General features: G+C 45.9%; 1 protein-coding gene across 4 annotated transcripts in view; it reads left to right on the forward strand.

Moving 5' to 3' along the window:
- Positions 1 to 22,288, forward strand: part of FHOD3 (formin homology 2 domain containing 3) — a 494,073-nt gene extending 471,785 nt beyond the window's left edge. For 3 of the 4 annotated variants that reach the window (XM_027127769.1, XM_027127771.1, XM_027127770.1), the window contains 3 exons: positions 2,771 to 2,945; positions 9,660 to 9,821; positions 21,521 to 22,122. In XM_027127769.1, the coding sequence (XP_026983570.1) occupies positions 2,771 to 2,945; positions 9,660 to 9,821; positions 21,521 to 21,603 (420 nt within the window). In that variant the 3' untranslated portion in view covers positions 21,604 to 22,122. Of the gene's footprint in view, positions 1 to 2,770; positions 2,946 to 9,659; positions 9,822 to 21,520 lie in introns of all 4 variants that reach the window. The other variant, XM_027127768.1, reaches the window with a different exon arrangement.
- The last annotated feature ends 3,610 nt before the right edge of the window (positions 22,289 to 25,898 follow it).

A 25,898-nucleotide genomic window follows, 5' to 3' on the forward strand; every position in this document is an offset into this window, starting at 1 on the left:
AATTATACTCCATTAAAGAAAAATAATATAAAAATTAAGAAAAAAAAAGATGTGGTACATATACACAATGGAATATTACTCAGCCATAAAAAGGAACAAAATTGGGTCATTTGTAGAGACGTGGATGGATCTAGAGACTGTCAAACAGAGTGAAGTAAGTTAGAAAGAGAAAAACAAATATCGTATATTAATGCATATATATGGAACCTAGAAAAATGGTACAGATGAACTGGTTTGAGGGGCAGAAATAGAGACACAGATGTAGAGAATAAACGTATGGACACCAAAGGGGGAAAGTGGCGGGGGTGGTGGTGGTGGTGGGATGAATTGGGAGATTGGGATTGATATGTATACACTAAGATGTATAAAACGGATAACTAATATGAACCTTCTGTATAAAAAAATAAATAAAATTCAAAAATTCAAAAAAAAAAAAGCTCTAAGGTTAAAAAAAAAAGTCATCTCTTGTCAGAAGGCCATTTGCCTAGAGGCAGTGCAGAACTGGAAGCATTTTGTCATTTCAGCTCCCAAAAGTTTAGTCAGTTCTCAAAAGCCTGTGCCTGATTTGCTGGCCTGGCTTGTAACCTCAGTGGAAGCACAAGTTCAATTGAGGGTGTGTTTGATTTAAAATTAAGAAATTGACATGACTTTCACCCTCAATTTATTTTTGGAAAAGGGATATTGTATTTAGTTACATAAAGCAGTTTGTCTGGTGATAATTAAAAGAATGGCGTGTCGGTTCAGACAGCCTCCATGAAGGACAGGTAAGATTTTAAAAAGAACTGAATTTCATGTTTCTGTGGAAAGTGTAATAGGACCTGTTCTGCCCGGCAGTTGTCCCACTTGTCCTGTCTGGCCTGTCTGTAGAAGGATTCACGGGGACCCAGACCCAGCAGCCTGGGAAGGGAGAGGTCCAGCACTTGGGATGAGAGGTGGGGGCGACAGCTGATGGATGGAAACAGGCAGAGGGAAGCTGGTAAACAAACTGAGGTCCTGATTGCTGGCAGGTGGTGGTTTCACGGAGCATGGCCAGCCGAGCGGCAGGGCACAGAGTGAGGTCTGTAATGGTCAGGGGACCAGGTAAGCCGGTTATCATCCTCCTAGGCAGCCTCAGGAGACGGGCCTGGAGCTCCAAGTCCCTCCTGACTTTGGTCAGGACCGGTCTTGGGGCTCTCGGAGAGAATGTCCAGACAGGAGGGCTTCGCAGGCAGGGCTCAGCAGCTCCCAAATCAACAGGGTGCACCCTGGTTGTGTTGGCTGAATTCTTAATTTGGAATTTGATGTGACAGTCAGATGATCTCATCTTTGCTGACTTCTGTGCCTTCTAAAAATCCCCTCTGTCTTTCCCATCCTGTCCTGTCCTGTCCTTTCCTCTCGAGTAGACTGATGAAGAGGATGAAGTTGAGGTAGGATGTTTATAAACACAAAGAATGCCACGTGTGACCTTCTCAAGCGTGCCGTATAATCTAACCTGACATAAGCAGCATGAAGTGTCAGCCCCGTTCAGTGCTTTAAACCTTGCATGACTGTTTTCTGCTGGGTTTCCATGTGATCACTAACCCCCTTACACGGGTTCTTATCATGATGTGTGTGCCAGGGACTGACTGAAGGGTAACTGCATTTTCCAAGCTGTCCCTGAGTTCCAGGCCCTGTCAAAAGTGGCAGGGTCAGCAGATCTCTTCCTACTGATGGACAAATGGACAGAGGGGTGGGATGGGCAGCAGCTCCTCCCCCTGACCCTGGTGCAGATGCCAGAACCAGAGACCAAGGCAGGGCTGCTCAGCCCTGAAGGATGAGGAAGGAGCTGTGCAGATGGTACAAGTCACGGATGTGTCCCAGGCTCTAGCACCAGGGCTCATACACTGGATACAAAGAGGGAGCCAGAAGTCTATGGAGCTGCTCTTTGCAAACGTTATTCTAACCGACTTTTTATTTTTCATCCAGATGTTTGGCATTGTGTGCATATGGCCTGATATTCTAGCATACCTCTTGTAAAACATATATGCTGTCTTTGTTCAGCTAGAATTAGAGAATATCATCATGTGAGTGTAATGCTTGTGAAAACAACTAAATTTTTGACACAAGGAGAAGTAGTGAGTGTTGCCAAACTCAGTTTCAGCATGAATTTCTGTGCCATGTTCTGATCTGGGCCCTGAATCAAAGCCTTTTGGGGCCTTTGGCAAGTCATTTAATCTTGGATGGCCTCAGTTTCCTTCTCTGTAAAGTGAGGTGGGACTAGTTCTGGAAAAATCCTTCCCAGCTCCTAACACTGTATGATTCTGTAACTGAATCCCACTTTTCAACTTGTACCATCTTAAGCGATATATGAGAAACTTCTAACTGCTTTCTGGCACTACGTTTTAAAAAATAAACCTCACTATATTTGATAAACAAGCATATTTCAATGCTCCTATCAAGGCTGTGGTGTTAGAAACAGATTTGGTTTCTGAATTTTTCCCAGAGTTGAAGTCTTTTGCCCCTTGCTGGCTCCCGCTGAGGGGATCTGCAGTGAGCTGGGTGACCCACTACCTGGAGGGATGGGTGTGGTCCTTCTGGGGCCAAGGCTTCTCTTTCTGATAAGAGAACTTCCTGGATATGCAGATGCTTTGTCATTAGTTCATTGACCCCTCATTGACTGCCCATCACTAACTTGTTTGCAGAATGCACGTAAACAAAAGACAGAGAAGAGATGGCTTTCCTCAACTAAAGGTTTTCTAAGCTCCAGTTGGCTTTTAGTCACCTCACGCCCTAACCCCCCTTGCTCTTGCAGTCTGGCAAGTTCTCCAGCGGTTCCCCGGCGCCCCCGAGCCAGCCCCAAGGCCTGAGCTATGCCGAGGATGCTGCCGAGCATGAGAACATGAAGGCTGTGCTGAAAACCTCGTCCCCTGCCTTGGAGGATGCCACCCCCGTGCTGGGCGTCCGCACACGCAGCCGAGCAAGCCGAGGTAACGCCCTCTTCCAGGGTGGCCACCCCATGGTGTCTGTCCCCGCCACAGGGTACAGATCACTGTGCCCAGGAAGTGGCTGCCCAGGGCCGTCCACTCCCCAGGGTTCTCCGTGCTGACGTCATCATACTTTCCTTCACTCACACCTTTGTGACCCACCTTCAGTAGCTTCATCTCAAAAACAAGCAACCCTTCCCAAAAGCACAACTTAATTCGAACAAGAGGAATTAGCATTGTGAACGAATCCTCATGGGTTAAAGCCCCCAGGCCAAACTGAGCCAGCCATTTATTCTTGTAAATAAGGTCTTCTTGGAACGCAGCCACCCTTCCTTGTGTGTGTGTTGTCTAGGTGCTTTTGCACTGCGGTGGCAGAGTTGGGGGGTTGCGACGGAGACTACAGGGACCATAGAGACTAATGTTTTTACTCTCAGGTGGGGTACAGAAAAAGTTTGATGACCCTTGGATTAAAACGCTATCCCTTTTTGCTTCTGAAATCCTTGGAGGCAGAGAGGAAACTAAAACTTCAAGATGGTAAAGACAGATAAGAGTTTCCAGGTTTGTTTCATAAGGTGGAAGGGACTTTTTGTTTTAATTAAGAATTGAGATGCACTTTGCATCTGAGAATGTTTACCGGTATTTCCCTGGTCTAGTCTGATGCCACATGAACCTTCCTAAGTTTCCTCGCTGCCTGCAGGATCCAGCCCACTCGATTCATGCTGTTGTTTGAGGTTCCCTGGGGTCTGGTCCCCTCCTGGCTCCCACACTTGGCTTTCACTCAGCCCCACATTGTGGGCAGTGCCCTACTCTGCACACCCTGTGTCTGCCTGAGCCCCTGCCGTTGCTCATCCCGTCCCCTCTCCTCTGCCTGTCCCCTCTTCACCTCCAGAATCCACCTCCTCCGCGTTCTCTGCCTTGCCACGTACTCCTGAGACCCCAGTTTAGGTCTCAGAAACTTAAAAACTTTATAACTAAAGAGGATGAACTCCTGGAGGACCAGCTTTGTCCTCTTGGTGTTTGCTTAGCACACAAGCTAGAAGAAACCATGTATTTATTGCCCACATTGGAATGTTTTAGTGTGTAAAAGGGGTTCAAGTAGTAATTACAGTGGGAAAATAAATAAAACTGTGCAGTCTGGGTGAACTGGATCATGGGTTACCTTACACGTCACAGAACCTCAGTAACGAATGAGTGTGTGCAGCACCCATCAGGCCCTTGCTAGGCTCCAGCGTACATCCAGGCTCACGAGATGTTAGAAAGGCAGCCAAAATCTAGAGGGCTGTGATCTGGAGAAAGTCCTGAGAAGACCCAACAGTGACTTCTATCTAGCTTTGCTGACTGCCCTTTTTTTTTTTTAATTTTAATTTTGCTGTTGTCAACTATGTTAAGTATTAAAAAATGATGATAGGAATAACAACTTTAACATAAAAGAAAAAACAACGGCAGTTCCAGGTGTTCTTTGGCAGGAAGGGAGTCACGTGGTACATATGGTTTCTTGTAGCTTCTTGTGAACCAAGGGCCACAAGCTCCTCTAGAGGAGGAGGGTTGAAGGGGCTTCCAGGCTGAGTTCTAGATCCGTAAGGTTTACACAGGATTCCCAAGTGGAGCTGCACTTCAGGCTATTTTATAAATGACCAAATGTTTTTCTTATTTCATATGAGTGCAGTGTCACTGAATCTAGTTCCTTCTCCTCTTCTCAACGTTGGACCTTTAACAGGGCCTTTACTCTGTGATATACAGCTTAGACTATGCCGGAAAAAGGGCCGCCTCCACCCACCCTTCCCCAGTGTTATCCTGCCTGAGACACAGATGATACGTAGAAAAGTCATCCCTCCTACTACAGTCTTGATTCCCAGACTATACCCCAAATACATGCAGGTATTATTATTACATCAAAGAATCACAGGTTAGGTTCTCTGGGATTTGGTCTTTCCAAACCCTCTGACTTGTAGGTAGTTTTGGATGTGGAATTAGGGAAAGAAAATAAATTACGCTTTGGCAACACAAAGGCAGACTTTTGGTGACCAACATCAGACAGACGCAGCTGTGACAAGCCACAGTCCTGAGCACTTCGTGTGGGACATTCTGATCGTCTGGTTTTCTATGTGGAAAGAAAGGTGCCCTCTTCTTGGCCAGTGCTGTCTATAAAACGCCTCCATTTCTCAGAAAAACCAAGAAGTGACAGGAGAGAAAGAGTGTGTAAATAAGGCAGAATATAAGAGGAGAGAAGAAAGTGGGGAAGGTCAGAAGTTGAAGAAAATTATAGCATTAAATGCTGAGCAGTAGTGACTGTCAGTCTAGACAAAGTGTAAAACAAGGATAAAAATAAAATAAAGCAGCTTTGCAGTGTTGGGGGGTATGGGGATGGGAATCACTGGTCTCCCAAAAGGCCTAGGACATCCCATGCACGAGTCTGTCTGTGCCTCAGCAGCTCTTGCAGGCTTTGTCTGCTAGGCTAACCGTGGACACCAGGAGATCAAGGGCAGCATTAGTACCTGCGCCACAGTGACCCCAGCCATCAGGAGTCTTGAGCCACTGTACCTTGGTGGATGCAAGGGTAGTGCAATGAAAGCCACCTTGGGAGATGGAGTCCAGTATCTGTAATGGAACGTAACATGCTGTGCTAATTTTAAAAGAGAAAATAGAAAATCCTTCTTGACTGGAAAGGACAAAGAGAAAAAGATATTGCTAGGTTTGTACAATATGGGTTCCTTTTCACTAATTGATGAAAGGGATTAGAAAGGAAAGCTATTCAGTTTCTCTGCACATGCAGAGACTTCTGCTTCCAGGTGGCATGTCGTAGGGAGGAACAAGCCACCACTCCTGCTGCCATAACCAGAAACTTTAATAAAATAACAAAAGCTTTCTCTCAAAATCCATCCGGGAACTGTGAAAGGGAAGAGGACTAGACAAACTAGAATTCTAGGTGAGCTGAGAGCACCTCTCTAAGAGCATTTGCCAAGTCTGGGCACAGGCTGAGAATTGGACTTGCCATGCGCAGAGTGACTTTAACAGTAAAGAGAAGCCAGCAGGACTTCTAGTGGTCATGTGAGCTGGCGTAAGAGGTTGGAGCTAGAGGAGCTTCAAATGCAGACAGTTTTCTCCATGAGACATTTGCTAAGTGCTGGGGCAGCATGGGGAGGGGGAGGCTGGGCCAGAAAGGCTGCAGGAAATCTCCTACAGTCTTGAAGTTCTGAGGAAACAAAGACAAGCTAGAGTAAGCGCCTTCAACAAATGCATACAGGTAGTTAAAGACAGAATATTTAAAGACAGGGGTGGACTGATACTCAATGAAAACTGCTATCTGGCCCCAACCCTGCTCAGTCCTTCACTGTGTCTGCTTAACAGGAAGTGGTAAAGACTGGAGAAAAATGACACCGACTTCAGTCTCTGCATTCTTTTCTACACAAAGTCCAGTGCGTAGTCAAAATTATGAGCCAAGAGAACATGAAAACATGGCTGACAAGAAGAAAAGTAGAGCAGCAGATCCACAGGTGATCCAGATGTTGAAATTTGCAGTCAAATTTAACCATTTATAAGTGTTAACAAAAATAAAAGGAAAATAGAGACAAATTGATAAAAAGGTTGAAATTTATAAAAAAGAATCAAATGGAAATTCTAGAACTGAAAAAAAGAAAGATCTGACATGATTAAATGATATCATGGGTTTAACAGCAGACTGGTCCCAGCAAAAGAGATTAGTGAATTCAAACAACACGGGTTAATAGAAAATGTACAAACTGAAGCATGGTGAGAAAAAATAGAAAAAATGGAACAAAATGTAAGAGATATGTGGGACACAGTCAAATGGTCTAATGTGTCTGTAACTGGAGTACCAGAAAGAAAAGATGGGTAAGAAGAAAAATTAAAGAAACAATGGCTGAGAATTTCCCAAAGGCTCATGATAGATATCAACCCACATATTTAAAACACGTAACAAATCCCAAGGAGAGTAAACGCAAAGAAAACCACATCTAGGCATACCATGGGCAAACTGCCAAAAACCAAAGATATAAATAAAATCTTTAAAACAGCCAGAGAGAAAAGAATGTACTTTCTAAGGAGCAACAGTAAGAATGATGACTCACTGTTGACAGAAGCCATGGAAGTCAGAAGAAAGTGGAATGGCATCTTTAAATTGCCAAAAAGAGAACTTTCTAAACTAGAAGTCTATACCCAGGGAAATTCTTTCAAAAACAAAGGTAAGAGTTTATTACATTAATATAATATCTATTTGGATATAATTATTTTCCTTTTAGACTATTTCTTTAAGTTACATTTTTAAGGGAAAAATTAGTTACAGTGTTTTCTTTCAAACTACAGTTTACATATTTTCAAAAGTAAAATTCAAATAAAGTGATATAGTCCTATCATGGTCTATAATGCTTTATCCCCTCCACCATATCTCTATCTATATATATTACCTATAATAATTTTATAGACATCTCAGTATATATAAATGCCTGGCTAACACTTGGGAGACCATGGGGAGCCAAATGGCCCCTTGGAGTCTGTAAGTTATGGGCAGTGTTCTCCTGTGGCTGTATGTGAGTGCAGAGGTTCCAGAAAGAGAAGCATATACACGACCAAGAAGAATGGGCATAAATGGTAATCGGGTAGTGACAACAGTAACCAAGGGGAAAGGGGATAAGAAAGCAGAACCAAGAATGAGGTCATGAGAAAATGATGGCATCACAAAACTGAGTCTGACAGTCCTGGACAAATGGCAAGATGTTCCTTGTAAGCATCTCCTGACCCATCACAGTGAAAGCAGATTCCCAGGAATGTATAAGATGAAAGTATAGGTAATTCTCATGGAAAGATCAGATGATGCCTTCATTTCTGGCTCATCAGGAGCAGATTATATTATATTATGAGCAAAGACACTTGATCGAGCTTTGTGTGTTTTGGGAAGGGTAGCTTGGCATTTCAAAATGAGGCACAGAATTATAAATCAGTAGGTAAAATGGAAAACAGGAAATTGCTGGGCAAAAAGCAATTGCTGTATTGATGGCTCTGCTATGAGGAGGGCTGTGGTTCAGAGGCTCTGCAGAGCCCCAGCCTGAGAGCTGTGCCACTATGAGGCCTCTTGCCTCCAACTTGAACACCTGGACCAGCCTGAGAATGCAGAAAAATTCAGCAGTTTCAAATATTCGTTTCTGAGAAGAACATATTTTTAAAGGGTTTTATGATGCTGAAAAAGCTAGTCTTCTGATGGAAGCAAGTAGATCAAACTCCCTTGGGCACAAGCAGAAAAAGTAAAATGTCCTGACTTTGTATATCCCAGTGTTGTAGGTCTGTCCCCGCTCATAACGCAAAACGCTTTTTATAAATGACCACAACAAAAACGTTGTCATCAGAAAGCATTGTTGTCCTGTGGCCACAGGTCTCAAATAGTGCAGGTGGTCCAACACTGGAATCCTGGTACTCCTTTTGCAACGTGTTTATTTAATTCAGTCATGTGAACTTTACTAGCAGAAATTATGACTAAATTATAGTATATTACATATTTGCAGTGAACTTTCAACCACAAACACATGTCTATAAAATGTGCCGTCTACTGAACTGTAATCAACTATTCCCAACTATTTCTATCAATATCCAAACACCGAAAGTTTTGAAAAATTAGTATAGAAATATAGAATTCAAAATGTAAGATATATATTTACTAACATTTTTTCACCTGTGGTTTGAGAAAAGCTGACTGTTCTTCAGCTTTAGCTGGACCTTGGACAAGTTCAGGTACCTGTGTTCCATAAACATAAAAGTCTGAGAACACTCACCTGCAGGATTTTAAAGTTGTATGTCTATTACAAAGAGAAGTATAGGTCGAGGAAATTCACAATTTTGAGCACACTGTACATCTTTCTTCTTACAGAAGCCTATTTCCCATCTTAGAGAAGAGATTTCACAAGGAAGTTGATCAGTCACGAAGGCACAGTTTTTGATGAATTAAAATAGCATTCATTTCTAAGTGTTTCATATGACTCGGGAACCCATGTTTTTGTGGTATTTTCTTCTTGCTGGTCTAAGGGCAGATGCTTTTATGCCAGACTTGGACTGTCTTAACATACAGCTATTTATAAACATATTTTTTTCTGGTCAGGGAGCAGATGAATGTACCAAAGAAAATGTTGTGTTAACTCCCTTTTCCTGGTAGAAGAGGGCAATCCTGTTATTATTTTTAAAGGCTAGTTAATCCAAAGATAAGCTATATGTTACAAAATCCATTGATTTTTATTTAACTGAATGAGAAATTAGGGCTAATTGACATTCACTAGGCACATACAACCACAGATGGGGAGCTGACTTAACAAATGTCTCTGGACATTTCTGGAAGCACTCTACTGGGTATCTGTGATGTACATAGTGGCACACGGCATGGGAAGTCTGCCCTTCCACGACCACAGGACCTGGCAGGTGGAGGCACATCCACGACAGTGAGAGATGACAACACAGCTGTGTGACAGGGTAGTATGACGTAAGGGCCCCAGGTATGGACTCATGGGAGGTCAGAATCTGGAGGGTGATGGTCACAGGTCACTGTGGTGCCCCTGCAGTGGGGACGGGGGAACACCCTTAGATCCATCAGGAGGTTCAACCCTGGCTCTGGCCTCTGCTGTGCTCTGTGGCTGATGAGCTTGGCTGCTTCAGGAGCAGTGCTGTGTTTTCCTTCTCTCTGAGTACCTCGTGCTCTCTGGTTGTTTAATTCTTCAGGATCCACTAGTTCGTGGACCATGGGAATGGATGACTCGCCTAATGTCACGGATGATGCAGCTGATGAGATCATGGACCGCATCGTCAAGTCAGCCACCCAAGTGCCCAGTCAGCGAGTGGTGCCGCGGGAGAGGAAGCGCTCCCGGGCCAACCGGAAGTCTCGTAAGTGCCTTGGAGTTGGGATGTGGGACTCTGCCTGCAGGGACCAGCCCTCCAGTTCTGTATGACCCAGGAAGGGCAGGGACTCAGGGGTGGGCTCCGGTGAGTTGTCAGTGGTGCCCCGAGGGCCCACCTGTGCCCATCGGCAAAAGAGTTCGTGCTGGACAGTCGGCATTGGCCACTAGGGAGGAGGGATGCTGCAGCCACCTGTCCAGTGTATTTGCTATTTCTGGTCAGGCCTCCCCCAATTCACACTTTGTCCCCAGGAAGGTGTGAAAGACCCTTAGATGACTCTGATGTGCAGGGGTGGGCACAGTGGGACCCGTTGCCAAGTACTGCCCTGGATGCTTTGCTGAGGCCATATTATTGCCCCTCACCCAGCATCAGGGGCTACTTTCTGGGCTGGAGACTGTTCCCCCAGGGGTTCACTGCTGCTCATGAACATGCTGAAGGTGAAACCAGGGGTAGCAAGCGATTTTTGGTCCTTAGGATGCTTAAAATAATTCATGTTAGCCTAGGTTCACCAGTTGTGTTTTGTTCCTACCAAACAGAGGATTCAAAGCGACTTATTCGCCCTTGTAGTCTCAGCCTGTTACCTGCCCCTATCCGCCGAATGACGGGTGTGGAGTTGCCTCTGTGGGCACCATGCTGACTCTCACAGGGATGGCTCACTGTAGAGAAGCAGGGTTCTCTGAACCTTTGACATCTGCCTTCATGGCCGTGGCCCTAGTGCATTTCAGAAGAGACCTCAGCCCCCAAGCTTTGGCCTGGTGCTGGTCACTGAAGGTCAATCCCTAGGACAGGGATTTATGATGTTTTGTAAAGAGGAAATCTGGCTGCCTCCTCATTTCCTGGCTCCCAAAAGTGAAAGGAGGGAGAGTGGCTGTCAGGAGGCAGGAGTTCAGTAAGAACTCATACTCAGAGCCCCCCAGGCGCTGCCACCTTTGAGATTCGTACAAGAGGTGACTGAGTTTTGGGCTGCATATTTTGGACGCCTTGGTTCTGTTTGACCCGTTGACATGCTTGTTTCCAGGGTAAAGAACAGTAAACCAAATTGCTGCAGACTCTCGGACCCTGCTCCTTTTATATCATTGGCTTTAGATTCTGACAGGAATTTTTTCCCAGAAAAGAAAGTATCACTTGACACTTCCACCAGGGAGAAGCAGAGTTTCTCAAACCACAGAACTTGGGGGCTGGGGCTGGGGGATGTGATTCTCATTCAGTGAGATGGGTGGCTGAGAGTCTGTTTTCACCACACTCCTAGATGAGGTCCATCCTGCTGGTACACACTTTGAGTAACTTTTTTTTTTTTTTAAAGACTTTAATTTTTGCTGTGTTGCATCTTTGTTTCTGTGCGAGGGCTTCCTCTAGTTGTGGCAAGCGGGGGCCACTCTTCATCGCGGTGCGCAGACCTCTCACTATCGCGGCCTCTCTTGTTGCGGAGCACAGGCTCCAGACGCGCAGGCTCAGTAGTTGTGGCTCACGGGCCTAGTTGCTCCGCGGCATGTGGGATCCTCCCAGACTGGGGCTCGAACCCGTGTCCCCTGCATTAGCAGGCAGATTCTCAACCACTGTGCCACCAGGGAAGCCCCTGAGTAACTTCTTGAACTGTGGCTCTCAACCATGGCTGCACATTAGAACTTTCTGCAGAGCTTTAAAAATTCCAGGTGTCTGGGCTGTACCCAAGCTGACCACCTGAGAACCTCTGCGGTTGGGCCCTGCCCAGGCCCCTTGGGTGATTAGTGGCCTTAGGAGAAGGACTCTTGTTCCACTCTGTGCACCCCCTGCCACATTCCTTCTGTTTCTTAAATGGAAAACTATCATTCAGGGGCACTGGCTTTTTACATCTTCAGAAATATGTTTGTGGGCTCCAACATCAATATCTAAGACCTTTACATTTATTTTTTCCGACATTTCACTATTTCCTGGTGCTGCTGTGAATTCTTTGCCATTCTCTTGGTGCTCCCATGTAAGAACTTGGCTAGGGACTTGCTATTTAAAGTTGTTCCTCAGACAGTATGGGCACCTCTTGGAGGCTGGTTAGAAATGCATATTCATGGGGACCTCTCCAGGGCAACTGATTCAGAATCTGCATTTAACAAGACCCCCAGGGAACCCCATGCATGATAACATGGAGGGGGTCAACGGGGTATGAGGCCAGGACTGGAACTGCAGGATCCCCAGGTGTGCACATCTTGGGGAGCAAACTCATCTCCAAAGGGGTGAGGCTGACCCACACTCTCTCCACACTGCATGCTCCAGGCCAGGCCAGCAAAGCACTTGCCTTTTTGCCTGTCTGAAGTGTGTGAAATAGTATTCCTTATGGTTTTAGCTTACTTTTCCCTGCTAGTGTACTAGGAAGGTCGAGCCTCTCGTGATTTGCATCTCTTCTTTTGTGTATGGCTTGTCCATACCATTTGCCTGTTTTTCTCTTGCTCTTTTTCATGAACAGAAATCTCTTTCTTAAATAGTTTTTTAAATGAAACTTATGAGAGGCTTTTTCAGGTGCCTTAAGTAGATTATCTTCAGTATTTGCCCTTTATTGCCCTCCTCTTATTTACTTCAATAAACCAGTAACCAAATGGCAGAAATTTTGCACCAGTTAACGCCTGGCCTTCCTGCAGTGGGCAACCTTAGTGCAAGAGTCTCCACTGGGAGGAGCTGGGAAAAGCATGTGGGGAATCAGACCACGGGAGAGGAGTTGAGAAAGGATGCCAGGTCAGGGAGTGCCCTCCAGAAGGTGGGCAGGGTTGGGTCAGGGACCTCAGAAAAGGAGATTGCCTGAGAGGGGCCTGGCCCAGGGTATGTACTCCTCCTATAGGTTACATGTCTGTGTTGGCAAAGAGTGTTGGCCCTGCCCTCTGGTCTGGAGAGAACCAGATTCTTAGAGAGACACAGAATGTCACTGGGAACAATAACACAGTCATAATGAGTTTTCCTCTTCAAGCTGGCCAGAGAGAAATTTTGCCTGTTTTTGTGGTTGACATAAAATAATTTCCTGTGGTATCGTTTCCATTCCAATCTTATGCAAAACAGCCCTATATTCTTTTTATTTAGCCCAACACATTTTGTCCTGTGATGCAGTTACTACAACAAATACAGCACTGCATGTATGTAAATGTTTATCTGTAGCAGGTTTAATTAATTAGTAATGGCACCATCCACAGAAATGTAAGATGGGGGAAGTTACTTTGATTTCTAATATAAAGGGATGTAAACTCTAGCTTTTCATAAGAAGTTAAAGGAATGAGAAAAAAACAGTTTGCAAAATCGATGTGAAGTGTTGGGCTGGGGCCTCACCCTGAAACGATGCTGCGTTTGATTTGATTGTGTAATGGTGGCCATGTGGCAAGTGGATAAACGAATAACCAGCATATTTGGGCTATACCTCATTTGGCTAAAGACAATAATAGTCCAGCTATTGTAGGAAACCAAACAGAATCCAGCTCATAACCTAGAAATGTATGACCTGCAAGCCCCTCAAGAATACTCTGAGATGCTTAAAACATCTGCTTTCGTGTTTGATGCTGGTGGCTAGGCCTACATCCACCAAATGTCCTGCTTAAAGCCTGAAATATGCAGCCAGTTGGGACGCACTGAGGGCACCGTAATGGACTCGCAGGTTCCCAGGCTCTGCCCCTCCTGTTGTTTTCCCAGCTGGTGCCATCGGGGTCTCATTAAGTAAAATGTTGCAAATTGTCCAGTTGATTTCTAGCCTGTGAAATGGCAACACAACGCGCCTCATATGCTTCCCCAGATTCTGGCCACGGCTCTCGAGTCGGCTGGTGGAGATGGCCAAGGAGAGCGTTCTCCAAGCTCTTTGTTTTCTTCTTATTTGTGTTTCTCTTTTCATCATACTGGGGCAAGTCCTTTGTCCCGGGGCTACTTGTTCTCTTAGGCCTCCCGGATGTTGGTCTTCCCTAGAAAACCCTGAAGCTGACGGGCATCTGAGATCTCCTTCCCACTGTGATTCTGCAGGACGGGCCTGGGGCCTGGGGAAGAAAAGGACCCCTTGTGTTCTTTTCTGTGGGACCCAACTTCGGAAGAGGGTCTCTGCCCAGCTGGCTGTCTGCATGGAGCCATTACCCTGGACTATCACAGAGCAGAGCAGGGATTAGGGACTCATAGTTGGCCTTTTTCTCTTTCCTGCTAGAGAGGCAGAATGCCCCCTCTCCTGTTGAGTTTCTCTTCAAGGGGAGTCTGGGCCCCACCTGTGACATGACCATGCAGTTTTGGGCTCAGGGCTATATTTCTTTAAAAATGCAATCACTTCGATGTGACCTACACATAATCTAACAGTGTCTTAGGAACATAAGAACAGTTTCTCAATGGGAAGGGCCAGAAGCCTGATTCTAGGGGCTGCTAGGAAAGGAACACTGAACTCTGACTTGACTTCAGGCACTCATCTCACCCCATCTCTTATGAGGCTTCGACAGTCCTCTTGAAAGGCATGTGACATATTCACGTTGATTCGATATAACTAAAATCTTATTTTACAGAATATTGAGGGGTGTTGCCATGCTATCTGTTAAGTAGGATTCCGTGGAGAAGGAGAACGAACGAATCTGAAAAAAAAAAATATTGAATCTGTTTTAGGGAAAATGGGAGATATGCCTCACAAAATATTAGATTGATCCCTGGAACTGATCAGCACTCAGCTTAGTTTAGTTGTCTCTAATTTTCCAAAGTGGTATTTGAAAATGTTCAGGAATTTTCCCACTAATCCCATTAAGAAAAATTTCCCTGCGTGTTATTTACATAGTTCTTCCCTACTTAAAAATTTTATATTCTTTTATAGGGACAATGGAATGGGCCAGAGACTTTAAAACGGATGCTCTTAGAATACAGTAAAATAAGATGTTAGTGGAAAGGACCAAAGTTTCTCAATCGAATTTTTGTCTTCTCAACATCATTACTGTTTACTCAGCACCTCATTATTCTTCGAGCTCATTAAAGCTGGACTGATTCCTCCTCTAAAGACAGCTAAGGGCAGCCACCCTTGTGTACAGGACACATGACAGGAGGATAAATAGAATAAGTCCAAGAGAGAATCCAAATCTTCTCCCTAAACCCAGGTGGAGAGTCACTGCATTTTAGAGGGCCAACGTAAGGCTTCGGGACTACAGTGACCAGAGGGGATGGAGCTGACAGCGGCTCTAAGATTCACTGGGGCTGACTTTAAACCTATGGTGGGTGTCAAGCCCTTGTCACTAGAAAAGGAAGATGGGGAAGTAAGGAAGGCATTTGCAGCCTGGCTCTGCATTGGGAAGGTCTTGGAGGCCGGGCTGGATGGGCACAGGAAAGGGACTGTGAAGGGGTTTGACGGTGGTGGGCTGGGAGGCCTAATTAGAGTCTGTGGACAGGTGAGAGAAATGAGGCCCAGATCAGAGCAGGTGCTATCAGAACAGACTCCAAGTCACCTGGAGACAGGTCGTAAACAAGGGTGTACGGGCCTTGTACCCAAGCCCAAGGGGGTGGAAGCAGCCCCCTGCTCTAGAGCAGGGTCAGGCTGGTAGCCAGGACTCTGATGTGGAAAGAAGCTTAGGTAGAAGCTTTGGGGTTAGACAGGTGGTGCCGGAAGAGCTTGGAAGGGTCTCACTGCCCTGAATGGCTCTCTGGTTGTTGTATTTTCGGACAAATCTCCCTTCCAAATTGGGAACTAGCACTTTGAAAAAGGAGGCTGCCTGTGTGTCCTCCACTGTGTCTGTCTGTATGCCAGGCACCTTTTTTCCCCAGAGTGGAAGTTCAAGAGGAGGGAGGATCAGTAAACAAGAGGAACCTGAGAATTTGCCTTTCCTGCGTAAGAGCAAAGTAGAGGGTTCTCAGAAGGGTGCTTTGGAAAGTGCCAAGCACCTTACTGGCAGGGGGTTACAGTAGTTCATTGCCTTTGCTGCCAAGTTCAGATGGAATCCAGTTCCATGCTTGGGAATTTGCACAGTCATACAGCCGAGGAGACTGTTCCCGTACAAATGGCTTGGCCTCACTGAGCCTCAGTCTTCTTTGATACAGTGAAGGCGGTCGTGCCAGCCTCCCGGGATGGTTGTGAGGGTTAAGCGGGGCACCTATGACGGGTTCTCAGCACCCTCCTTCCCTTCACACTTCTGTCCAAGGGTCCCAAACATGGTAGGAATGTGAAGCTGCCTGCAAGCGTTTAGGAGCTGCCAGGGAAGTCACCCATGAGCCTGTGCACAGAAACCACACCTGCTCCCTTATCACTTTGCTCCCATCACCCTCCTGGCTCCTCGTCCACCATTGTCCACCTCACTTGGCCTGCTGTAATTTGTAGACCAGACCCATCTTCCCCTCTCTTTTTACCCCCAGGACACTGGTGCAATGGCTTGCCCCTGTGCACGGAAGCCTGGATTGTTAGCAATGTATGTGTCTAGTATTGTTGTGACATCCCAGTAAGCACTAAAGAGCTAGACTTCATCTGGAAAGGGGGAAGGCAGTTCTGTCCTGCCCAGGACTTGCAATAATGCTGAGAACTCTGAGCTCAGAAAGCAATGGAGAGAACTGTTTCATTTCTTTCCACCCAGGCCAGATTCCATCCTCTCCCTGTCCTCCCCAACAACGTGACTCATAAGAAGCAGTCTGCTTTTGCATTCCAACTGATTGCTTTCTGTTCAGTGCTTACCTAGGAACCAAAGAGATTATTGAGGAGCACGGGGTGTGAACGTAGCCACAGATGGAGGAGGGAAGTGGGGTAGGGGCACTGCGCAGCCAAGACCGTGGCCAGACCAGTGGCTGTAGAAAGCGCCTGATACCATAATATTGCCGAGAGCCATCTCAGCATGAGTGAACTTAGTTCCGGGTTAGGCAGAATTCGGAGACTTCAGCCCTATCACCACAAAGGCCGTTGCCTTCATGAGTGGCCCCCTTTCCCCGCATCTCACTCAGATGGCAGTGTTCTAAGTCAGGGATCTGAATCTCCTGGGGAGGTTAGAATGCACTGTCGGGGCCTCTCCCAGAGACCTTGGGTCTTTGTGCCCAGGCTGAGTCTAAGAAGTTGAGTTTAAATCAACCAGGTCTGGGAACCTTGGCTTCTTGTCATTGTTATTCCACGTTTTATTTTCTTAGCTTTTGATTTTGAAAGAATTTTAGACTTAACAAAAACGTCACCAAAATAGCACAGAGCGTTGCCTTACATCCTTCGCCCAGCTTCCCGTCATGTTAACACCCTGCACACGGTCGGACAATGCATCAGAAAATTAACTCAGCTGCAGGCTTGACTCAGGTTTCAGCATTTTCCCCTAATGCCCTCTTTCTGTTCCACGATCCCACCCAGGGTCCCACGTTGCATTGTCGTTCTGTCTCCTTAGTCTCCTCTGATCTGTGGAGAACATTTCATGACCTTGACACTTTTGAAAAGTACCAGTCAGTTAGTTATTTTGTAGAATGCTGTCAGTTTGGGAAACCTCTTCTTTTAATGGATGGGATTTTATGACGGAGGGTGGAAGTAAGAAAAATAACCCAAATGGTTAAATAATTGACGTTGACCAAAAAAACCCAAACCCATGAAAATCCCACAGAATATCTAACATCGAATCACTAAGAATGATACACCTTAAAACGATTCCCAGTAGTTAAGTCCAAAGAGGCAGGACTAGGCCTGCGTTTTTCTCCAGTCGCAAACAGGTCCCTCCAGGAACAAGGGCTGCACAAATCCACAAGCAGCATTTGAATACCAGTGGGGCCAGTTACCTCCCAGTCCCAAGAAGCAAACATGTAAGATATCTTCAAGTTCTGCTATGAGCCCCTGTCATCCTAGACACAGTGCTCTTAGTATACTCGAGAGAACAATTTTTAGGATCTTCGGGATTACAAAAAAAAACAAAACAAAACACACACACACAACTTATTTCCAAATTGCTTGACATTATGTGCAAAAAATGAAAAAAAAAAAAAAACCCTGTCAGTGATCCAAAGGTGAAAGAGCACACATGTGGGTTTCCGTCACATGGAAGTAAAACTCGGTCCATTTGCCATCAACATGAAAGACTGTCAGAACATGTGCTGCCAGGCGCGTCAGGGCACAGTTGTTTCCAGGGTGGGCTCTGATTCAAACGTCCTGGCCCCAATCCTTCTCTTCCCCTTACTGTGTACGTAGGGGCCAGAGACTCGATCTCTCTATGCCGCTGCTGCTCGTTCCCTGGGGAGATGAGCACAGTCCCCATCTCATAGGGTTTCCACAGATATGGGGTGAGAGAATCCATGGTAGTGCTCAGGAAATGGCAGCCACCACTGCCATTATTCTCAGATGCACATCAGCAAAGAGTTGCCTGGGAGCACTTTGTAGGATCAAAACATTTTTTTTCAATTCAAGGGAGGGGGGAAAGTAAGAGAAAACGAACTTATGATTCTTCCGTGAGCCCCAGACCCCCCTGTGCTGCGTGTTGACAGCAGAGGCACCTCTGTGTCAGACCCCGCTGCTGACATCGTGAGAGCCGTCCCAAGCGCCTGGGGCATCGAGTGGCTGCTGGTGCCGGCAAAGTGCCCCATGCCATCTATGGAAGGAGCGCGAGGCAGACAGGGATAAACATTTCCAGGGCCTGTTCTCTGTTAAGCAGCTGCGGGGCGGGGAGGCTGTCACATGTGACAGGCTGGCGAGCAGCTCTGCTGCAGCCAGGGCATTCAAGTGGGAAGCAGGAAGGGGGAGCAGTGGAGAGGGGCCCGGATGTTATCTTATCAGACGTCAGCCAGCCCTCCCCCCTGCACCCCTCCCCCCTGCCCCCCGCCTGCCAGCATTTGAGAAGTGCTAGTTGAGAATTCCCTATTTGATGGAAGGCTTGTTCCTGTTGTGCAAGTTCCATATCCTGCCAGCTCCTGCGTGTTGGTCCTCTCATTCTCATATGTCCTCAGCCCTTTTTTGCTTTCTGGAAACTTTCTGCGTGAGAGCCAACTCCTGTGCGGACAGGGTCTGCTGCCCTGCGCCCTTCCCCTCACTCCGTGTTCCTGTCAGCTCCCGGCCTCCTTGGTGGGACACTTGGCTCAAGGTGGAGGCTCATGTAACGTCTATTGAATGAATGAGTTAACTGACGAGCAGGTAGATGGACAGACACCGTAACAGGCCCTTTGCATGCAGGACTGGAATCAGGGTACAAAACTGATTTCAACTGATTACCTTCATTTCACACCTTCTTTCAAGAGTCTTTAACAAGGGAAGGGTTCAAATTCTTAAGGTCCTTTTCAGGGTTAATGTATTTCTGGGAGAATTTATCTGAATTGTCGTGAAGGCCCACAGAAAGTAGGACTCCATAAATGGGGCCGATTTTTCTATGAATACCTGCCTTTCAGGGACACATCTGGCAAGCAAAGGGACCTTCACTTATACTGGCTTTTCCCCACAGCAGAGGAAAGCCCAGGCTGGAGGGGGCAGGAGGGTCCTCAGGGGTCTCGTGCATCAAAGCTGCGAGTAGACCGTGAGGCTGAGGGCAGCAAGGCTGGTGCAGCACCATTAACCTTTGTTCTGTTCTCTGAGCTGGTCCCAGATAGGCTGGCCCAATGCCCATATCTATTAGCAGATTATTGCCTGTTCCGTAAGGTGCCAGGGTCCTCACTCAAGTATTTACATGAACTGAACCCTATAGTTCTAGGGCTAAAGCAGACATGTGAATAGAACTGTAAGAGGCATCTTTCAATGCCATCAGTTCGTGGAGTCTTCTGTGGTCATTTGGCCACGTGTGTATACCTCAAGGCACAAAGGTGTGGTTCCTAGCCCATGCCACCTCCTGCTGCTAAGGAAACGTAAGATGCCCTCCTAGTGCAGCATGGACTTATTCAGGCAGAATTTTGGATCTTGGATAAGAGGTCTCAGCAGTCCTTGTCAAGGATGAGAAATATTTCATCTTGTTTTCTGCCATTAAAGTTATTATCTTTCTTTAACAAACACTTGAAGGAGTGTTTAAAGAACATAAAGGGTATTACAAACTAGTATTTTTATTGCCGCCCCATAGAACGAATTCCATTACTCAGTTAAATGCAGTCTGCCTCCAGCCAAGGCTCTGGAGCCAAACATTTTGTCTGGATGAGTTAAATACTCAGTCTGGAGCCCAAGGGGTCCGGGGTTGCGGGAGGGTTAGCCAGTGTAGGAGCAGCTGCGGACGGGTGGCTCTAGGGCCCTGAGCTGGGCTTGAAAATACAGCAGCGTGCAGTGGCATGATCTGAGGGTACCCCTCACCACAGAGCTTTGTGCATCTATAAACCCATGCTTAATGTCTGTGAATCTTCCCTAAGTGTGTCCATTCTTTGAGTTAAAGTGCTGAGCGCACAATAGGTTCTCCATGAAGTATTTGTTGACTGACAGACTGATGGATTGGGTGTTGGCTCCCAATCAGAGTGCTGACTCCTGGGAGAGAAGAAAGTATTTATTAGTAGATATTAGCCGCTGTTTGTTCTACCAGAGGCCTAGCTCTTTCCGATTCTTTGTCCGTGGGCTAAGTGGGCTTTTGCCCAGGGGAGGTGTCGATTTGGGCGTTGCTGCAGACACACGAGGTGGGACCCTCACCTCTGGGGAGGCCTCAGAGGACACAGGCCCTCTTGTCATAGAGGGGGCATGGGGAATTAGGTCTGGCAAGGAAGGTGGGAAAACACTAAGGGTGAGCTTTACTTTCTCCACATTCTGGTCAAGGGCCTTCCCTGAGGATCTCAGGGACTCCAGCTGACTGAGGATTTATGGTAGATGGTAGATCTGTAACACATCTCTTCTGAAAATAGAATACCCAAAACTCTGTATGACTTCCATACAGAGTAGGCCAAATACAATTTATCAACTAAGGAAAATGTAATTAGGAACCTTTCAAATGAAAGGACCAGTCTTGGAAGGGGCAGCTGCCTCATCGTGCAGCCTTATTCAGCCTTTATTTTGACATCGAAATTGATCAACACTAAACAATGGAAAACCCATAATGTCAGGCTAAACATAAGCCAATTCTAAGTCAGTTAAATATGAGTGTGCCTCCAGCTGCCAGTTGTAAACCTCAGGGCGGGGAGGTCACTGGTCCTCCTTGAGCCTTGTGTGTTTCACAGAGAACATCCCCCAAATCCACTCAGAAGTTTGGCAGTTTGCTCCTTGGCATCCAGTCTACGAGGAGTCACTGGTTATTCTCTGTAGAGGCCCTTTGATGAGTTGAGACTAAGACCCTGATGCTCGTGGAGAGCTCATCCTGACAGCTACCCCTTGCGCCGGGTTCCGTTAATGCCTTGCTGCGGGGCCTCTACAGAGGTATGTCCCTGCAGATTTGCGGGATTATTTTACCTAATTTGCATCACTGGAATTTGCATTTTCCTATGCTCAGTAATTCCTTTTCCAGCTCTGATCCGCTCCTTATGCTGGGAAAGGCTGAGCTCTCAACATGCCACCTGCATTTTGTAGTTTGCACCATTTCTCAGACACCTCATGAGGGTGGGCCTCTCCTCCCCACCCCCTCCTCTTACGAGGTCCCCTATCTGCCTGACTTTCCAGGTCAGTGCCTGTGTCATCTTCAGGTCAGTCCCTGGCAGCCCCTAGATTTTCCCTGCCCTGGTGGCCAGCCAGCCAGGGCACTTCAGCAGGAGTAGGACGGGGCCAAGTGTCCGTGAGCGCTGTGACTCCTCTGGGAGTCCTTCGGGGGAAGGAGGCCTGTGGCCTGACTGCCACGTGCCTGGTTGCTAACACCGCCTTCTCTTCTTGTCCCTTCGCCTCTGGTCTGCCGGCGCCGCTGCAGTGCGGAGGACCCTGAAGAGCGGCCTGACTCCGGAAGAAGCCAGAGCCCTGGGCCTGGTGGGCACCTCAGAGCTGCAGCTGTGACCCCCTGGTGCCCTAAGGTGTGTGCCCGTGCAGAGTGCAAGCTCCTGCTGGAAGGAACCCCTCCGGTGGGAGGTGAGGAGACTCTGACACCCAAAGGTTCTGAAAGGGGTGCCCATGCCTAGGTGTCACCGAGTGACTTGCGTAGCCCGCTGTGCACTGACATGGATCTTGGAGTCCCCTTCACAGACTTTCTTCATCATGTCAGCTGTGTTTCTCTTGTTTCCTTGACACCTGGCTTAGTAGTTCCAAAGCGTGACACCTTTTCTGTGCAAGGAACAGCCCTTTTAAGGAGCAAATCACTTCTGTCACAGTTACTATGGTCATGAGGCAGTTTGATTAGGTTCACAGACTGGGTCTCTCCATAACACCAGAATATCCAGATGTAAACTCCGAAATTGTACACAAAAGAAAACACAGGTTGTCTACCAGTTGTGGATTTTAGATGTACTAAATGTTTATACAAATTCAGAAATGTACACCATGTTTCAAATACTAAATAAATAGAGTTTAATGCCATAACTGGAAATTTTCATTCTCCTGGTGCAGGACTTTAAACGGCTCCATAGGCTAGCCCCCTTCTGAATTAGCAAAACCTTTTCTCGGGTTCATCAGAAGGACCGTGGCTCGGAATGGCCTCCAGGCCCTTTGGGTTTCCTTTTTTTTGTTGTTAATTGAGTGAGAAGCACTGACATGTGCTCTTTGTAACTCCAGATTAATTAGGCATCAATCTTTGTGGCAGTACAAGTTAGCAATAACCTCACGTGTATTGCCTTACCCGTGTGCTTTGTTTTTGCTCCTTCGTGATGTAGAAACAAAAATTAGAGTAGCATTTTAAAAATCTGAACTGTTCTGCAACTCATTCACTTGCTTGTTATGTAAAAATTCATTTTCTCAAAAAAATTTACCAAGTCACCAAAACAAAATGAAAATTTAAAGCTTTGCCTGCAGAGAACTTCAGAAGTGTTGTCCTTGGCACTCAAGTGCAGGTCATCAGCAGCTCAGGTGTCCAGAGGGCAAGGCGCAGTGAGGAGCTCTCAGCAACCGCAGAGCCACGCTGAGGGGCTTGATGCCCAGGTGGTGGCCAAGCCCTCCACAGAGACCCTCAGCCCAGGGTCACATGGCTCCCTGTGAAGAAACTCTGCCTCTGAAAATAGGGAAGGGTCAACAATTGCAGCAGGTATTCAATGGGGGCGGTGCCAAAATATCATCAGGTCACCAATTCTATCTGTGCCTTTTAAAAAATTAATTAATTAATTTTTTGGCTGCGTTGGGTCTTCGTTGCTGCACGCGGGCTTTCTCTAGTTGCAGCGAGTGGGGGCTGCTATTCGTTGCGGTGCGCGGGTTTCTTATTGTGGTGGCTTCTCTTGTTGTGGAGCACGGGCTCTAGGCATGCGGACTTCAGTAGTTGTGGCACTCAGGCTCAGTAGTTGTGGCTCGTGGGCTCTAGAGCGCAGGCTCAGCAGTTGTGGCACACGGGCTTAGTTGCTCCGTGGCATGTGGGATCTTCCCGGACCAGGGCTCGAACCTGTGTGCCCTGCATTGGCAGGCAGATTCTTAACCACCATGCCACCAGGGAAGTCCCTTGTGCCTCACTTTCAAAACCTCTGTGACCGTGCATTCCTGAATCTGGGCAAATGTGATTTAGAGACAGGATGCAGTCCTGTAGTCTAAAGAGCTGAAGATAATATATTCACCCCACAGGCTTCTGTGACTGTCCCCCCCCCCATCTTCTGCATCTCCACTATCAGGGAGACAGGGAGCTCTTTCAAGCGGGCATTTGTCAAATAATACATGATGCATGTGAGCCCCCCAGTGTGGAACCTACAAGAGTTAGGTCTGTATATTCCAGACAATTGAGTTTATTTAATCACTTTACTGAAAAGGGTGCATAGAGTATCAATGTTTATTTCCTTATGGTTCTAAATAACGTATAATATTCTGCATGTGGTTTAGTGGTTTATGAGAGCCTCGGCACTGAATATTAACGTGGAATATCTGTATCACTGGGGATTGTGATGGGCAAGCAGAAGGAAGACGCATTTTTTTTTTTTTTCACCATTTAGTGAACAAATACTTTGATGCCCTTCCGGGGGCCCCTGGTGTTCTGCTGAGAGTTACTGCTTTAGAATAAAAGGTCACATTTGGAAGGAAGTGACTGAATAAATCTAATGTTAATTTTATTTTAGGGATTAAAAAATTCTTAGAGGGAGTAAGCTAGGTCAACTAATTTCTTGGTTACAGCTAGGTAAAGCGTGTCTCTTTTTATTGGGAATTGGTTTAGTAGTTTTTAGTGAATCTGAAGGATTTTTTTCTGTTGCTCACTTCCTCTCTCCTTGTCACCACTCATTCTGGCTGCCTCTATTAGTGTTTTTAATTCAAGAGGTTAAATTTCTCTAAAAGACTTTTGAGAAACATTAAAGTGAATGATACTTCACACTTGTGAGATGCTGTTGCTAATTGTGCTGGTCACCACCATATATATTCTTGTGTCTATTTCTTAATCTGGGTTGAAATTACAAAACTGCTGGTAAAGAAAGGCAAATACTTTAAAGATGCCTGGGTTTTGGTTTCTTTGGAGTCTTAAGGTTTTTACTTTCTATTTAAAAAATAACACTGAGGGATTTGGGGATGGAGGGGAGGGTACACAAAGATATACCATGCTTATGGATTGGAAGAATACTGTTAAAACAACTATACTACTCACGGCAATCTACAGATTCATTGCAATCCCTATCAAAATACCAATGGCATTTTTCACAGCAGTAAAACAAATAATTCTAAAATTTGTATGGAAACACAAAAGACACTGAATAGCTAAAACAATCATGAGAAAGAAGAACAAAGTTGGAAGTATCACACGCCCTGATTTCAAACTATACTGCAAAGCTACAATCATCAAAACAGTATGGTACTGGCACAAAAACAGACACATAGATCAATGGAACAGAAAAGAGAGCCCAGAAATGCCACACTTACATTGTCATAATTAATCTACAACAAAGGAGGCATGAATATACAATGGGGAAAATATAGCATTTTAAATTAATAGTGTTGGGAAAATTGGACAGCTACATGCAAAATAATCAACCTGGACTACTCTCACACCATGCACAAAAATAAATTCAAAATGGATTAAAGATTTAAATGTAAGACCTGAAACCATAAAACTTCTAGAAGAAAACAGGCAGTATGGTCTTTGACTTTTTTTTTTTTTTTTTTTTTGTGCTCAGGCAAGGGAAACAGAATAAACAAATGGGACTACATCAAACTAAAAAGCTTTTGCACAGGGAGAGAAACTATGAACAAAATGAAAAGACCACCTACTGAGTGTGGGAAGACATTTGCAAACAATATACCTGATAAGTGGTTAATATCCAAAATATCCAAAGAGCTCCTGCAGCTCAACATAAAAAAAAGAAAAAAAATCTGATTAAAAAATGGGCAGAGGGGACCTCCATGGTTGTCCAGTGGCTAGGACTCCATGCTTCCAATGCAGGGGGTGCAGGTTCGATCCCTGGTTGGGGAGCTAAGATCCCACAAGCTGCATGGCATGGCCAAAAATAAATAAATAACAGTTTAAAAAAATGGGCAGAGGACCTGAATAGACATTTTTCCAAAGAAGACATACAAATGGTCAATAGGCACCTGAAAAGATGCTCAACATCACTAATCATCAGACAAGTGCAAATCAAAACTACAATGAGATATCATCTCATACCTGTCAGGATAACTATTAAAAAAAAGACAACAGGGGCTTCCCTGGTGGCGCAGTGGTTGAGAGTCCTCCTGCCGATGCAGGGGACACGGGTTAGTGCCCCGGTCTGGGAAGATCCCACATGCCGCAGAGAGGCTGGGCCTGTGAGCCATGGCCGCTGAGCCTGCGCGTCGTCCGGAGCCTGTGCTCCGCAACGGGAGAGGCCACGACAGTGAGAGGGCCGCATACCGCAAAAAAAAAAAAAAAAAAAAAAAAGATATACCCTAAAAAAGACAACAAATAAGTATTGGGGAGAATGTGGAGAAAAGGGAAACCTTGTTGCTGGGAATGTAAATTGATGTAGCCACTATGGAAAACAGTATATAGGGTCCTCAAAAAATTAGAAGTAGAACTACCATATGATCTAGCAACTCCACTTCTGGGTATTTATCTGAAGAAAACAAAAACACTAATTAGAAAAGATATATGCACCCCTATGTTTATTGCAGCATTACTTACGATAGCTAAAAATATAGAAGCAACCTAAGTTCCCATCAATAGATGAATGAATAAAGATGTGGTATATATATATATATATATA

Source organism: Aethalodelphis obliquidens, unplaced genomic scaffold, assembly GCF_003676395.1.
Source record: "Aethalodelphis obliquidens isolate GAN/ISIS:26980383/991018 unplaced genomic scaffold, ASM367639v1 scaffold32, whole genome shotgun sequence".
Classification (NCBI taxonomy): Eukaryota; Metazoa; Chordata; class Mammalia; order Artiodactyla; family Delphinidae; genus Aethalodelphis; species Aethalodelphis obliquidens.